Source organism: Nerophis lumbriciformis, linkage group LG23 (genome assembly GCF_033978685.3).
Source record: "Nerophis lumbriciformis linkage group LG23, RoL_Nlum_v2.1, whole genome shotgun sequence".
In the NCBI taxonomy this organism is placed as follows: domain Eukaryota; kingdom Metazoa; phylum Chordata; class Actinopteri; order Syngnathiformes; family Syngnathidae; genus Nerophis; species Nerophis lumbriciformis.
In genome coordinates, this window is record NC_084570.2 from 31,047,570 (window position 1) to 31,061,660 (window position 14,091).

Consider the following 14,091-nt stretch of genomic DNA (forward strand, 5'->3'; position numbering starts at 1 on the left):
AATGTACACAGATTACTGACAAAAACAAGGTACTACTGTACTGTACTACGTTACAAAGGGACACAGATTACTGACAAAAACCAAGTTACTACGTTACAAAGGGACACAGATTACTGACAAAAACCAAGGTACTCCTATTCTGTACTACGTTACAAATGGACACAGTCTACACGTTTTCCCAGAAAACAAGCCACTTGTAAGACAGTCGTTTCCTTGAAAAGGTTATGTTGATGATGCAACATAACCACGGTTGTCCACGGAGACCTCATACCTTGACTGGCTCATATCGTGGTCATGATGTTCTGTTGTTGAGTCCACATGGTCATGAAGACTGCTGACCATTATTGCTTTGAAGTGTATTTAGTGAGCAAGAATGGCAAAGCCTGGCTCCTCCAGAAGTTCACGTGACGCATGAAGAAGACCACGTCAACTCAGGAGGCCAGCGGGGTGAGACCACTTGTTGGCCTTTAGAAATCTTGTTGACAGAACTAAAGTCCCGGTGGATCCGGGGAATCATTCTTTTTTTTCTTCTTTGCTTGTTTTGTTTTTTCGGAACCGTTTTGGACCCTTTCCCTTTTTGCTTCCCAGATAACCAGGGACACTGCTGCGTAGTCCAAGGACAGAGCTTTTTGGACCAAAACACCAGAGGTAACCACTGATATCCCACCCAAATGAGACCTTGTAGTGTAGTGAGCATCATTACTCGAGCTCATTTTCAAACCTTCTTAGTCCATTTCTGATTGGTCTATTTTTTTTACTTCCTTGAATATGAGGATCATTTCTGAGTTTGATCACTGATAGTTAAAAAAACCCTAAACATTTTTGCTTTAAATTCAGAAAAAAATAACCTTAAATCCAAAAAGTGGGTTTAATTTCATGCATTCAACACAGAAGAATGAGTTGTGTTTTTCTGGCCACTGGGGGGCAGTATAAACAAGATTCAGACAGTCAACACTAGTCTCTTATGTGATGACTATAGGATTTTTGTATACATTTATTTTGAAGTTGTTAGCTCACTGGTGTCAAACTCAAGGCCCGGGGGCCAAATCTGGCCCGCAAACATGTGGACATAATATGCGTCAATAAAGTACTTTATCTTTTCCTACTAAATATATTTGTTTTTTCCATTTTGATGGAAAAAGAAAGTACATTTTTAACTTTAATAGTATCTAATATGGCAGGTGTGTCAAACTGGTTTTCATTGAAGGCCACATGGCAGTTATGGTTGCCCTCAGAGGGCTGATTTTAACAATGAGTAACATATGAATATACATGTATATATATAACACATTAACAATATATTTTTTTTTACATAAGCTGCAAAAAATATATAATACAATTTCACTTTAAAAATTGGCAGTTCAGTCACCAGAATTTCACAGTAAAGGCAGTGTTGTTTTTTACAGCATATAAAAACATTGTATGAATGGAATGAAATGGAGAAACAACACCACTGTTTTTAGCGGTACAATTCAAGCAACAGAGTTGCCAGTTGTTGCCGTAAAATCTTGTTTTAATGTTTTTTTTGTTTGTTTTTTAATGTTTCAGTGTCTTACTGTATATGGAAAAAAAACAGTTCCAAAGTCAGTCGGTGGAATTTAACCGAACAAACAATTGTCAATTTTATAGTCTACAATTTGATTGATAATTTGTTTTGAAATCATAAGTCAAGCAGATATTTAAGTACAGTATTTATCTTTATTTTAACAAAAAATATTTTTGGAATACATGATAATATAATATTTTAAATGATATGTAATTGCATGCAGTACATGATTTTTAATGTCAAAGGGGAAAGAACAAATATATTTAGTAAGAAAAAATTAAGCATTTTATTAACGCATATTATTTCCAGGCTTTCACGGGCCACATAAAATAATGTGAAAGGCCAGATTTGGCCCCCGGGCCTTGAGTTTGACACCTGTGTAAGATGTCAACAAATATTTTACTATCATACTTTTCCACCAACTTTATTTGTCAAAGTAAAAATAAATACTTCAATATCTGCCTGACTTATGATTTCAAAGCAAGTTATCCATCAAATTGTACACTGTAAAAATGACAATAGATTTTACTGTAGTTTTTACCGCATATTACTGTAAATTGAAAAACTCTAGCATTATTTTTTATGGTAAAATTCTGTCGCTAAATCTATGGCGGTTGTTTTTACAGTGTATGTCCATGGAAAAACGGTATTGCATCCTTTTTACGTTAAAAAAAACAAAATGGCAGCTCAGTTGTTGGAATTGAAAAAGAACCGTGGTACCATTTTTCTGTTGTCTGTTGCCAGTTTTTTACTCTAAAATGTACAAATGTTTTTACTTTCTACGTAAACTATATCTAATAATGACATGCATACATTCTATGCTGTTACACATGCGATCATGTGGCCCTCAATGACATGCAGTTTGACACTCCTGTAGGGTTGTACTGTATACCGGTACTAATATAGTATCACGGTACTAATGAATCAAAGACGGTACTATACTCTGTTTGAAAAGTACCGGTTGACTGCACGACGGCGCGTCGTCACATCGTGACATTGCTGGTTTTAAGCAGCAGAGGAGCATGTTGGGCAGCGCACACAAACGGAGTACTTACAAGCAGACACAGTGTGTGGACAGAAAAGGGAGAATGGACGCATTTTGGCCTAAAAAGTAAAGATAAAGGTGAAGTTATAACACTGAAACACCCTCAGGAAGAGGTGCTTTAAGACATGGCTAGCTAGCTAGCAGCTAACATCCATCCGCAGTCGGCAGTGTTTTAGCTACTTTTAAATCAAATAAAGTGAGTATCTTACAAGTAACATTATCACTGAAAGACGGGGAATAGCTAAACATGCTTCACTACACACCATAGGAGGATACAATAGCTTACCGCTAACAGCAAGCTAGCGCCCCTGAATGTAAACAAATGCCATGGGTGGATCTACACCTGACATCCACTGTAATGATACCAAATACAAGAGCGTATCTAGTCGATACTACTATGATTACATAGATATTTTTAATCGTCACAAAATCTTTTTTCTTTTATTTAAAATTCATATTATGTTTATAAACTCAGTAAATACGTCCCTGCACACATGAGGACTTTGAATATGACCAATGTATGATCCTTTAACTACTTGGTATCGGATCGATACGTAAATGTGTGGTATCATCCAAAACTAATGTAAGTTATCTAAGAAGAGAAGAATAAGTGATTACATTTTAACAGAAGTGTAGATAGAACATGTTGAAACAGAACATAAGCAGATATTAACAGTAAATGAACAAGTAGATTAATAATTAATTTTTACAGTTTGTCCCTTATAATGTTGACGAAATAATAGAATATAAATGACACAATATGTTACTGCATACGTCAGCAGACTAATTAGGAGCCTTTGTTTGTTTACTTACTACTAAAAGACAAGTTGTCTAGTATGTTAACTATTTTATTTAAGGACTAAATTGCAATAATAAAAATATGTTTAATGCACCCTAAGATTTTTTGTTAAAATAAAGACAATAAAGACATTTTTGTGGTCCCCCTTATTTAGAAAAGTACCGAAAAGTATCGAAACACATTTTGGTACAGGTACTAAAATATTGGTATTGGGACAACCCTACACTCCTGAGTCTGTATTAATTATAGAAGATCTAGAAGTAGATTAGAGAATGCAGTGAAAAACTACAATATTTTTAGAGTCCGTATGTATTTTTGTATATTTTATGTTTTTGCCTCAAGTTCAGATGAGTGTAATGGTAAAAATGTACTGTGCTGTATTTTCATGGGACTGGATCATTTCATCAATGGTGATTGGCTGGAGGAGACCACCTGGTGCCAGGAGAGTTCGCTCCATTAAAGAGTTGACATGACATAAATGAAGGTCCTATGAGTCCTGCTCCAATTCATGTGCTCATTTCGAGATGAGAATTAGCACAACTGAAACATTCCACACCATGAACGCCGCATGAAATTCCAGGAACTTCATTAAAAAAAACGACCAGTGTGGTTTGTGCTTTCACCGCACACCAAAGTTCCTGAACAAGTACTCGAATTGGATCATGAGAAGACCCGGTTTTATTGGAATTTGGTGAAAATGCACCATTTTCCAAGCCCCATGAAAATAAGACAATGGCAAAGAGTGGTCCAAGGGTCCTTACCAGCCCCTCCTCCCCGGGTCGCAGCGAGGTAACAGCCAGGTCGTTGCCGCTCTCGTCGAAGGCGTTGATGTCGATCCCCCAGTTGGTGTGCGGCTGCTTGAACCAGTTCTGCAGCACGTGCTTAAAGTCGATGCTCTGCCAGTGGCCCACCCGGGAGTTGAGCTCGATCTTCAGGGAGCGGATGCGGATGTGGCGGCTGCCCTGCTCCGTGATGGGCTTGAGCCGCAGGATCTGCAGGTAGACGGTGGAGGTCTGCTGCAGCGGGCGCAGGTACACCCACAGCTGGGCCTTCAGCACCTTGGTGAACATCAGTTTGGGGCTGAACTTGAAAAAGCAGCAGCTGGGTTTTCCGTTCACCTGCACCATGGACTCCGCTGTGACAGAGAGCACATATTGCTGGTTATAGAAGGTCAAAGTACGAAGGCACATTCTCAGAGCTCATAGTACTGTAAGTATAACTAAAAAATGTTCCGGGCCTGCTCTCTGTGCCCTGAACCTCTGGCCGGGGGTTCGCCGAAAGCCGCCATACTTATTAGATGGTGCCGAGTGTCTGAATCCATGAGTTTTAGGTGTAACTGTACAAAATGAACTACAGAGCTAGCCTAAAACGTTAGCATGCGCACATTAAAATGCTAACAGCTAACAAATATGGCATTCTAACAGATAGCATGTTGCCCACGTCAATTAACAGGGCTGTAAGGTGTATGGCTCCGGAAACAAAGAACAAAAGTGTAAAAGTAGATGAAAAAGTTTGCATGTTTAAGTTAGCTAGCTAGCCAGTTATCATCTGCATGCTAAAAGTTAACAAGTGGCACATACTTTTAATTTTCCCGAGGGAATCAATAAAGTACTATCTATCCATCTATACCAAGTAATATGACTCTGGGGTAAACGGTAGCAAAACTAGCTCAAAAAGTTAGAACGCCAATGTTAGCATGCGAGCAAGCTAGCGTGACCATAATAGTAGTTAGCATGTGTCACATACCAAGTTAAATGACTCTAAGGTGTATGGCTGGGGAGTTACAGAAAAGAAAAAAAAAAGAGTACACATAGCTAAAAAAGTTAGCACTTTAGGATTAACATTCTAAAATAAGCATGCTAGCAGTTAACAGGTATCACATACCAAGTTATATGACTGTAAGGTAAACGGTTGCAGGATTAGCTGAAAAAGCTATCACTTTAATGTTAGCATGCTAACATGCTAACGTAAACAAGCATACAATTAGCATGTTTCAAATACTAAGGTATATGACTGCTAGATATGGCTGTGGAATTAGAGGAAAAAGTGTAAAGTTAGAAAAAAAGTTAACACTTTATTGTTAGCGTGCTTACATGCTAACGTTAGCGCACTAACAGTTAACAGCTGTCACATACCAAGTTATTTGTCTCTAGGGTAAAATGTTTGCTGGCATGCAAACATAAACATGCTAACGGTTAGCATGTGTCCCATACCAAATGATATGACTGTAAAGTGTATGGCTGTGTAATTAGAGAATAAAAACGTAAAGTTAGCTAAAAAGTTAGCACCATAATGTTAGCGTGCTAGAATGTTAATGTTAGCACGCTAACAGTTAATAAGTGTCACATTCCAAGTTATAAGGTGTATGGCTGCGGAATTAGAAAAAAAAAGTGTAATATGAGCTGGAAACGTTCTAATGCCAACGTTAACATACTAGCATGCTAACTTTAAGAAGCTAGCACATGACTGGGTAAGAAGAAATACCAAAATGCAGTATTTGTTGGTGTAGACATAGAAAGTAGCAAAAAAGCTAGCATTAAACGTTAGCATGGTAATATGAGATACGCTAGCAAAAAAAAGCTAGCATGCTAACGTTCTCTCAAGCAGTGAGCGCGCATTAACTGCTAGCAAACTTGCTCGACACCAACGCAGATAGAAAAAAACATGATTTTTGTAGTGTTGTCTCCCTGTTTGTCTATGTTTTGTGCCCATAGAACTGTGTTTACCCTCTAACAGACTAAAATACCTGAGGGCTGTCACGTGACTTCAAAGGGCTTCATGTAATTAGATGAACATGCCACTGTTACGCAATGACAGCAGTACAGGTATGATTTGTTGAAAAACCTCATGCCAAACAATGTCTGATTGTGGGCAAACGCTTTGAGATATCAACTTTTCGTGAAAACCGTGAGCGCCTCAAGGCTTTGGGGAACATTCCGGTGTTCTTAGATTTCCGATATGTGGAGTAGGAAAATAAGAATTTTTGATTTTTTGGCGCCAAGTTCTAACATTAAGTGTCAATGAGAGATTTAGCTGACTTTCTTGGTTTTGAAGCCCACCAGAAGCCACATGGGACACATGAGCTCCATAAAAGTGACATTTTCTGAGAGAGGACAAGTGTGTCAACGTTTTCACCGAAACACGTGGCGGTGGCATAAAAGATGTGGCCGTGAGGACAGCTAGTTCACCAAATAGAAAGCAAATATTCTGGGTTTACAGCCTCTAGAAAATTAGAGCGTAAGCCATCCGCTTTAATGGGGGAAGGCCGGGCCGATGACGCCCGCCTCACTCCGATGGCCATCCAGTCAAAACCAAACATTGGACATTAAAACTTTTTAGCCAAGGTTAAAGTAGACAAGTGTGTGAACAAAATGAGACGTTAAGCACCGAGCTACGTGAAAGAATGGCTGATCTACAAGAGGAGGTAATCTCGCAGGTGTGCTGGAAATATTCGCCATTATAAAAGGTACGTTCCAATTCAATTGGCCCACTTTTTAACTTTAAATGTTCCCAATTTAAAGTACGCCATCAGCGCGAACGAGACCTTTCCGACGGTATAACATATGTGGGGGTTCGTTGGCTGGTTTGTCTTGTATTAAACAAAGGGTGTTTTTGTTTTTTCATTAATAGCGTTGCCATGGTAACATGAAATGTTCCCAATCCAGATTTCCGCCATCGGCGCGAACGAGACCTTTCCGACGGTTTAACATATGTGGGGGTTTGTTGGCCGGTTCGTCTCGTAGTGGCGGTAAGAGAAATGGGCGGAACAAGAATAATAAAGTTAGATGTATGAGCAATAATATTATGGGCTGCTTGCAATGCAGCAGACCCATAACTAGTTATAATATTCAGGCTTTCTCTCTTGGCTCTTGGCAAAGACGGTCACACTCCCTCCCCTCTCCGTGTCTGCCCTGCTTGCTTCCTGTCTCGTTTAACGTTCTTGTTGCCTCTTTTTGCACTGCTCTCCAAAATCTAAACAATGGAATTGATCAACTGGCCTCTCAACAAAACTGACAAGATCTCGGGTTCGGGGGAACCTGCCTGTCCTGTCGGAACAGTTGTTGCTGGACACTCGGAGGACTCCTGGGAGCGGAGCGGAGTGCCACCTGCCACCCTTTCAGTCGAGAACGTTGGGAATCATGATACCAATACACCTGCTGATCGAAGTAAGCGTTGTACTGTGTCAAAACATTGGAAGATGCTGGCAGCCATTCAAGGTGGGTACCTTGAATGGCTGCCACGAAGCTGCCACGAATGATGGGAGGATGCGGGCAGACTTGATAACATCGGACCGTCTGCCCTGCAGGAATTTGGGAGACCAGAAATAGACAATTAAGAATGAAAAATGTTCACTCGCTCAAACACAACCGTTCTAATCTTGTTTTCCCTGGCTGCGACGTGGCAAGGTCGCTTCAAGATCCCCTTCGAGGACAGCGAAGATGAAACAAACTCTGTCAACAACACCTGAACAGATCAACTTTGATCCTTAGCCACCGCCTGCAGAGCGACTCCAGGCCTACAGACTTGACGCAAACACACCATGGACCATGGCTACATATGCGCACATACCCCCATTCCCCCATTCCCACCCAATGCTTTTGCTACTGCTTAACCCCACGTGGTGTGAAGGACAACGCAGCAACGCCCCTAGTGACTGGCAGCTTCGGACTGGATGCCTGCCCCCAACCCTCCTGTTGCAAGTCTTGTGGTTTCTATGTAAAATGTGGAACCTGCCTGTCCTGTCGGAACAGTTGTTGCTGGACACTCGGAGAACTCCTAGGAGGAGCTGAGTGCCACCTGCCACCCTTTCAGTCGAGAACGTTGGGAATCATGATACCAGGACACCTGCTGATCGGAGTATGCGTTGTACTGTGTCAAAAAATTGGAAGATGCCGGCAGCCATTCAAGGTACCCCGAAGCTGCCCCGAATGATGGGAGGATGCGGGCAGAAATGGGGACACTCAGACTTGATAACATCGGACCGTCGACAGAAAAAAGGGTGGAAATAGGGCTTTGGAAAACCAGGAATTCTGGAAAATCCTGGAATTTTTTTTAACTTGGAAAAATAAGGGCTTGAATGTCCAGGAAGAGTGGAATGTGTTGAAGGTGGAATAGTTTGAATCGGGTGAAAAGTGAGGAAATGGTGGAAGTTTGAAAAATTGACAATTAATTTTGAATGTGGAAATGCAAAAAAAAAAAAAGGAATTACGGGAAATCCTGGAATTCTCTTAGAGTTGTTGAAGTAGAGCACACAATTCCTGGACAGGCTGAATATTTTGAAGTTGGAACAGTTTGAATCAGATGATAAATGTGTGAATTGTGGAACTTTGAAGAATATCCTATTCATTTCAATGGGAATTTCCCCAAAATTTGAGAAATTCGGGAAAACCGGGAATTTTTACAGTTCAAAGAACAACTTGTTTTTTTGTCCTGATTAAGAGGAATGTTTTGACGGTGGAACGGTTGAAATGCGTTGAAAAATGTGGAAGGAGTCGTCGCCAGAAAAAAGGGTAGAAATAGGGCTATGGAAAACCAGGAATTCTGGAAAATCCTGGAATTTTTTTGAACTTGGAAAAATTAGGGCTTGAATTTCCAGGATGAGTGGAATGTGCTGACGGTGGAATGGTTTGAATCGGGTGAAAAATGGTGAAATGGTGGAAGTTTGAATCATGGCCAATTCATTTTGAATGTGAAAAATGTCCCGGAAAACCTGAAATTCTGGAAAATCCTTGAATTTTTTTAACTTGAAAAAATGAGGGTTTGAATTTCCAGGATGAGTGGATTGTGTTGAAGATGGAATGGTTTGAATCGGGTGAAAAATTTGGAAATGGTGGAAGTTTGAAAAATTAATTTTCAATGGGGAAATGCAAAAAAAAAAAAAAAAGAAAAAAAAAAAAAAGGAATTATGGGAAATCCTGGAATTCTTTTAGAGTTCTTGAAGTAGAGCACACAATTCCTGGACAGGCTGAATATTTTGAAGTTGGAACAGTTTGAATCAGATGAAAAATGTGGGAGTTGTGGAACTTTGAAGAATATCCCATTCATTTCAATGGGAATTTCCCCAAAATTTACGGAAAACCAGGAATTTTTACAGTTAAAAAAACAACTTGGTTTTTTGTCCTGATTAAGAGGAATGTTTTGATGGTGAAGCGGTTGAAAGGTGTTGAAAAATGTGGAAGGAGTCGTCGACAGAAAAAAGGGTGGAAATAGGGCTTTGGAAAACCAGGAATTCTGGAAAATCCTGGAATTTTTTTTAACTTGGAAAAATTAGAGCTTGAATGTCCAGGATGAGTGGAATGTGTTGAAGGTGGAATGATTTGAATCGGGTGAAAAGTGAGGAAATAGTGAAAGTTTGAAAAATGGCCAATTCATTTTGAATGGGAAAAATGTCTCGGAAAACCAGGAATTCTGGAAAATCCTGGAATTTTTTTGAACTTGGAAAAATTAGGCCTTGAATTTCCAGGATGAGTGGAATGTGTTGAAGGTGGAATAGTTTGAATCGGGTGAAAAGTGAGGAAATGGTGGAAGTTTGAAAAATTGACAATTAATTTTGAATGTGGAAATGCAAAAAAAAAAAAGGAATTACGGGAAATCCTGGAATTCTCTTAGAGTTGTTGAAGTAGAGCACACAATTCCTGGACAGGCTGAATATTTTGAAGTTGGAACAGTTTGAATCAGATGATAAATGTGTGAATTGTGGAACTTTGAAGAATATCCTATTCATTTCAATGGGAATTTCCCCAAAATTTGAGAAATTCGGGAAAACCGGGAATTTTTACAGTTCAAAGAACAACTTGTTGAGGAAATAGTGAAAGTTTGAAAAATGGCCAATTCATTTTGAATGGGAAAAATGTCTCGGAAAACCAGGAATTCTGGAAAATCCTGGAATTTTTTTGAACTTGGAAAAATTAGGCCTTGAATTTCCAGGATGAGTGGAATGTGTTGAAGGTGGAATGGTTTGAATCGGGTGACAAATTTGGAAATGGTGGAAGTTTGAAAAATGGCCAATTCATTTTGAATAGGAAAAATGTCCCGGAAAACCGGGACTTCTGGGAAATCAATCCCACTAAATCTAGTTTAGCATAAACACCAAGTCTGGAACACAAAGTAGAGAAAGCAAAAACATAGATTTCTAAATGGAGAGACGGGTATGGTAAGGGGCAAGATTGTGATTGGCAGCAGGTGTGTCCACTCAGAGCTCCTAGCAACACGAAAGGTCAACAAAAGGAGGAACACTCAACTAAGAAGAAAAACAACAAACACAAAACAAGGTAAATAAAAGACAATGAGAGACTATAATCACACTTCAACATCTCTATTATGCAAATGCTGCCTCCCTGCTCGGTCAGCCTCGCAAATGAAAATAAACAAAGGTGAAAAAAATCTATAAATACACGTCAATAAAGAAGTTAATGTGTTGCTAGATGTTGAAATACCATATTACCCAGAAGGCTTAGCGCCGTTAAGAGTTGATATATTGTTACGTGTTGCTGTTCTTGCTTTGTCTGCACGAGAAAGTTGATCAATCAATGTTTATTTATATAGCCCTAAATCACAAGTGTCTCAAAGGACTGCACAGGCCACAACGACATCCTCGGTACAGAGCCCACATAAGGTCAAGGAAAAACTCACCCCAGTGTGATGTGCGTGTCTAAACGCCATTTTAGGAGCAGAGGAGCATGTTCGGCAGCACACACATAAACGGAGTACTTACAAGCAGACACAGTGTGTAGACAGAAAAGGGAGAATGGACGCATTTTGGCCTAAAAAGTAAAGATAAAGGTGAAGTTATAACACTGAAACACCCTCAGGAAGAGGTGCTTAGCTAGCGGCTAACATCCACCTGCAGTCGGCAGTGTTTTAGTTACTTCTAAATCACTAATCCTGGCTTCCATGGCGACAAATAAAGTAAGTTTCTTACACGTACCATTATCACTGGAGGATGAGGAATAGTAATAATAAACATGCTTCACTACACACCGTAGGAGGATACAATAGCTCACCGGCGTCACAATGTAAACAAACGCCATTTGTGGATCCACACTTGACATCCACTGTAATGATACCAAGTACAGGGGCGTATCTAGTCGATACTACTATGATTACATCGATATTTTTAATTGTCACAAAATCTTTTTTCCTTTATTTGAAATTCATATTATGTTTATAAAGTCAGGAAATATGTCCCTGGACACATGAGTACTTTGAATATGACCAATGTGTGATCCTGTAGCTACTTGGTATCGAATCAATACCTAAATGTGTGGTATTATCTAAAACTAATGTAAAGTATCAAACAAGAGAAGAATAAGTGATTATTAAATTTTAACAGAAGTGTAGATAGAACATGTTGAAACAGAAAATAAGAAGATATTAACAGTAAATGAACAAGTGGATTAATTATCCATTTGTACAGTTTGTCCCTCATAATGTTGACAAAATAATAGAATATAAATGACACAATATGTTTCTGCATACGTCAGCAGACTAATTAGGAGCCTTTGTTTGTTTACTTACTACTAAAAGACAAGTTGTCTAATATATTCACTACTTTATTTAAGGACTAAATTACAATAATAAACATATGTTTGATGTACCCTAACATTTTTTGTTCAAATAAAGCCAATAATGACATTTTTTGTGGTCCACTTTATTTAAAATGTTGATATCGGGACAACCCGAGTCACAGTCTTATTCCAAAATTGGATGTATTCATGTTTGTCCTCAAAATTCTACACACAATATCCCATAATGACAATGTGAACATTTTTTTTTTTTTTGACATTTTTGCAAATGTATTAAAAATTTAAAAAAATTAAATGTACATAAGTATTAATAGACGTTGCTTTGGAGTCCACCTGTGGCAAATTCAGTTGGATGAACATGATTTGGAAAGGCACACACCTGAACAGACTGTAATTGCTGCCAAAGGTGCATCAACAAAGTATTTGGGTAAGGCTGTGAATACTTATGTACATGTCATTTATTTTTATTTTTTAAATTATTAGTACATTTGCCAAAAAAACAAAACACATTGTAAACATAGGGTATTGTGTGTAGAATTTTGAGGACAACAATTAATTTATTTCATTTTTGTAAATGCACTGAAGATACAACGATGGACTTCTATGGGGAAATTATGGTTTTTACAGACAGGAACAGAAAAGAACCGTCATGAAGAACTGAGTATAAAAAGATAATGTACTGATCAAATGAAACAAGAAAAGATGAGAGTGATGACATAAGTCTTATGTGGGTTGAAGGCACCTGTGGTAGAGCTCCTTCTTGCACTGTAAGAGTGTGTTGCTGAAGGAGCTCCTCAGGTCCTGAGAGGGATGGGACATGATGGATGTCAACATGCTTCTGTCCTCAATGCTGTCTAGTGGGCAGCCTAGGACGGAGTTAGCTCTCTGAATCACTTGATCAAGTCTGTTCCAGTCCCCTCCCCAGAAGCCACCGGCAATGACCCGCACACCCCGAAAGGACTTGAGTCTCCTCGGTCGGTGTGGACCAGGTTGACCTTTCTTCAACATGCCGTTTGAATTGTGAGTCCTGTTTTCAGTTCAGTTCGTGATGTTCAAATCAGGTTTTAAAATGACAGTAGGAAGAAGCAGATCTTAATGGTCACATGACAAAGATCTGATTGGAAGGTCAACATCTCCACACCTTGGCACCAAGATCGTCATCAGGTTGCTCCCCAGGTCACCATCTAGCGCCCCCAGCAGGGAGTTGTGGTCCACACCGTCTACCCTCCCCCCACCAGAACCCAGGAGGCCCATGCAGCCAGAGGCCCGGAGAAGACCAGACCAAGTCACCTGCCAAGGCCACAGTGTGATTCAGGTCCATCACCAAGTCCCAGCCAAAAGTCCAAAAATGGAGATAACATTTTCTCCATCATGGTTGACATCATTGTTAATATAATAATATAATAATAATTACATAGTATTACTACGTCCTTATACATACACTTTATTACATATACGCATATTAATATACATATGCATCTCTCTCTCTCTCTCTCTCTCTCTCTCTCTCTCATACACATATGTATGTATATATACAGGTAAAAGCCAGTAAATTAGAATATTTTGAAAAACTTGATTTATTTCAGTAATTGCATTCAAAAGGTGTAACTTGTACATTATATTTATTCATTGCACACAGACTGATGCATTCAAATGTTTATTTCATTTAATTTTGATGATTTGAAGTGGCAACAAATGAAAATCCAAAATTCCGTGTGTCACAAAATTAGAATATTACTTAAGGCTAATACAAAAAAGGGATTTTTAGAAATGTTGGCCAACTGAAAAGTATGAAAATGAAAAATATGAGCATGTACAATACTCAATACTTGGTTGGAGCTCCTTTTGCCTCAATTACTGCGTTAATGCGGCGTGGCATGGAGTCGATGAGTTTCTGGCACTGCTCAGGTGTTATGAGAGCCCAGGTTGCTCTGATAGTGGCCTTCAACTCTTCTGCGTTTTTGGGTCTGGCATTCTGCATCTTCCTTTTCACAATACCCCACAGATTTTCTATGGGGCTAAGGTCAGGGGAGTTGGCGGGCCAATTTAGAACAGAAATACCATGGTCCGTAAACCAGGCACGGGTAGATTTTGCGCTGTGTGCAGGCGCCAAGTCCTGTTGGAACTTGAAATCTCCATCTCCATAGAGCAGGTCAGCAGCAGGAAGCATTAAGTG

General features: G+C 39.4%; 1 protein-coding gene across 2 annotated transcripts in view; it reads right to left on the reverse strand.

The window, feature by feature from the left end:
- The window catches only part of gdf11 (growth differentiation factor 11), a 157,662-nt gene that overhangs the window by 45,145 nt on the left and 98,426 nt on the right, over nt 1–14,091 (reverse strand). For both annotated transcript variants that reach the window (XM_061984758.2, XM_061984757.2), the window contains exon 2: nt 4,152–4,525. In XM_061984758.2, coding sequence (XP_061840742.1) covers nt 4,152–4,525 — 374 coding nt within the window. The remainder of the gene's footprint in view (nt 1–4,151; nt 4,526–14,091) is intronic.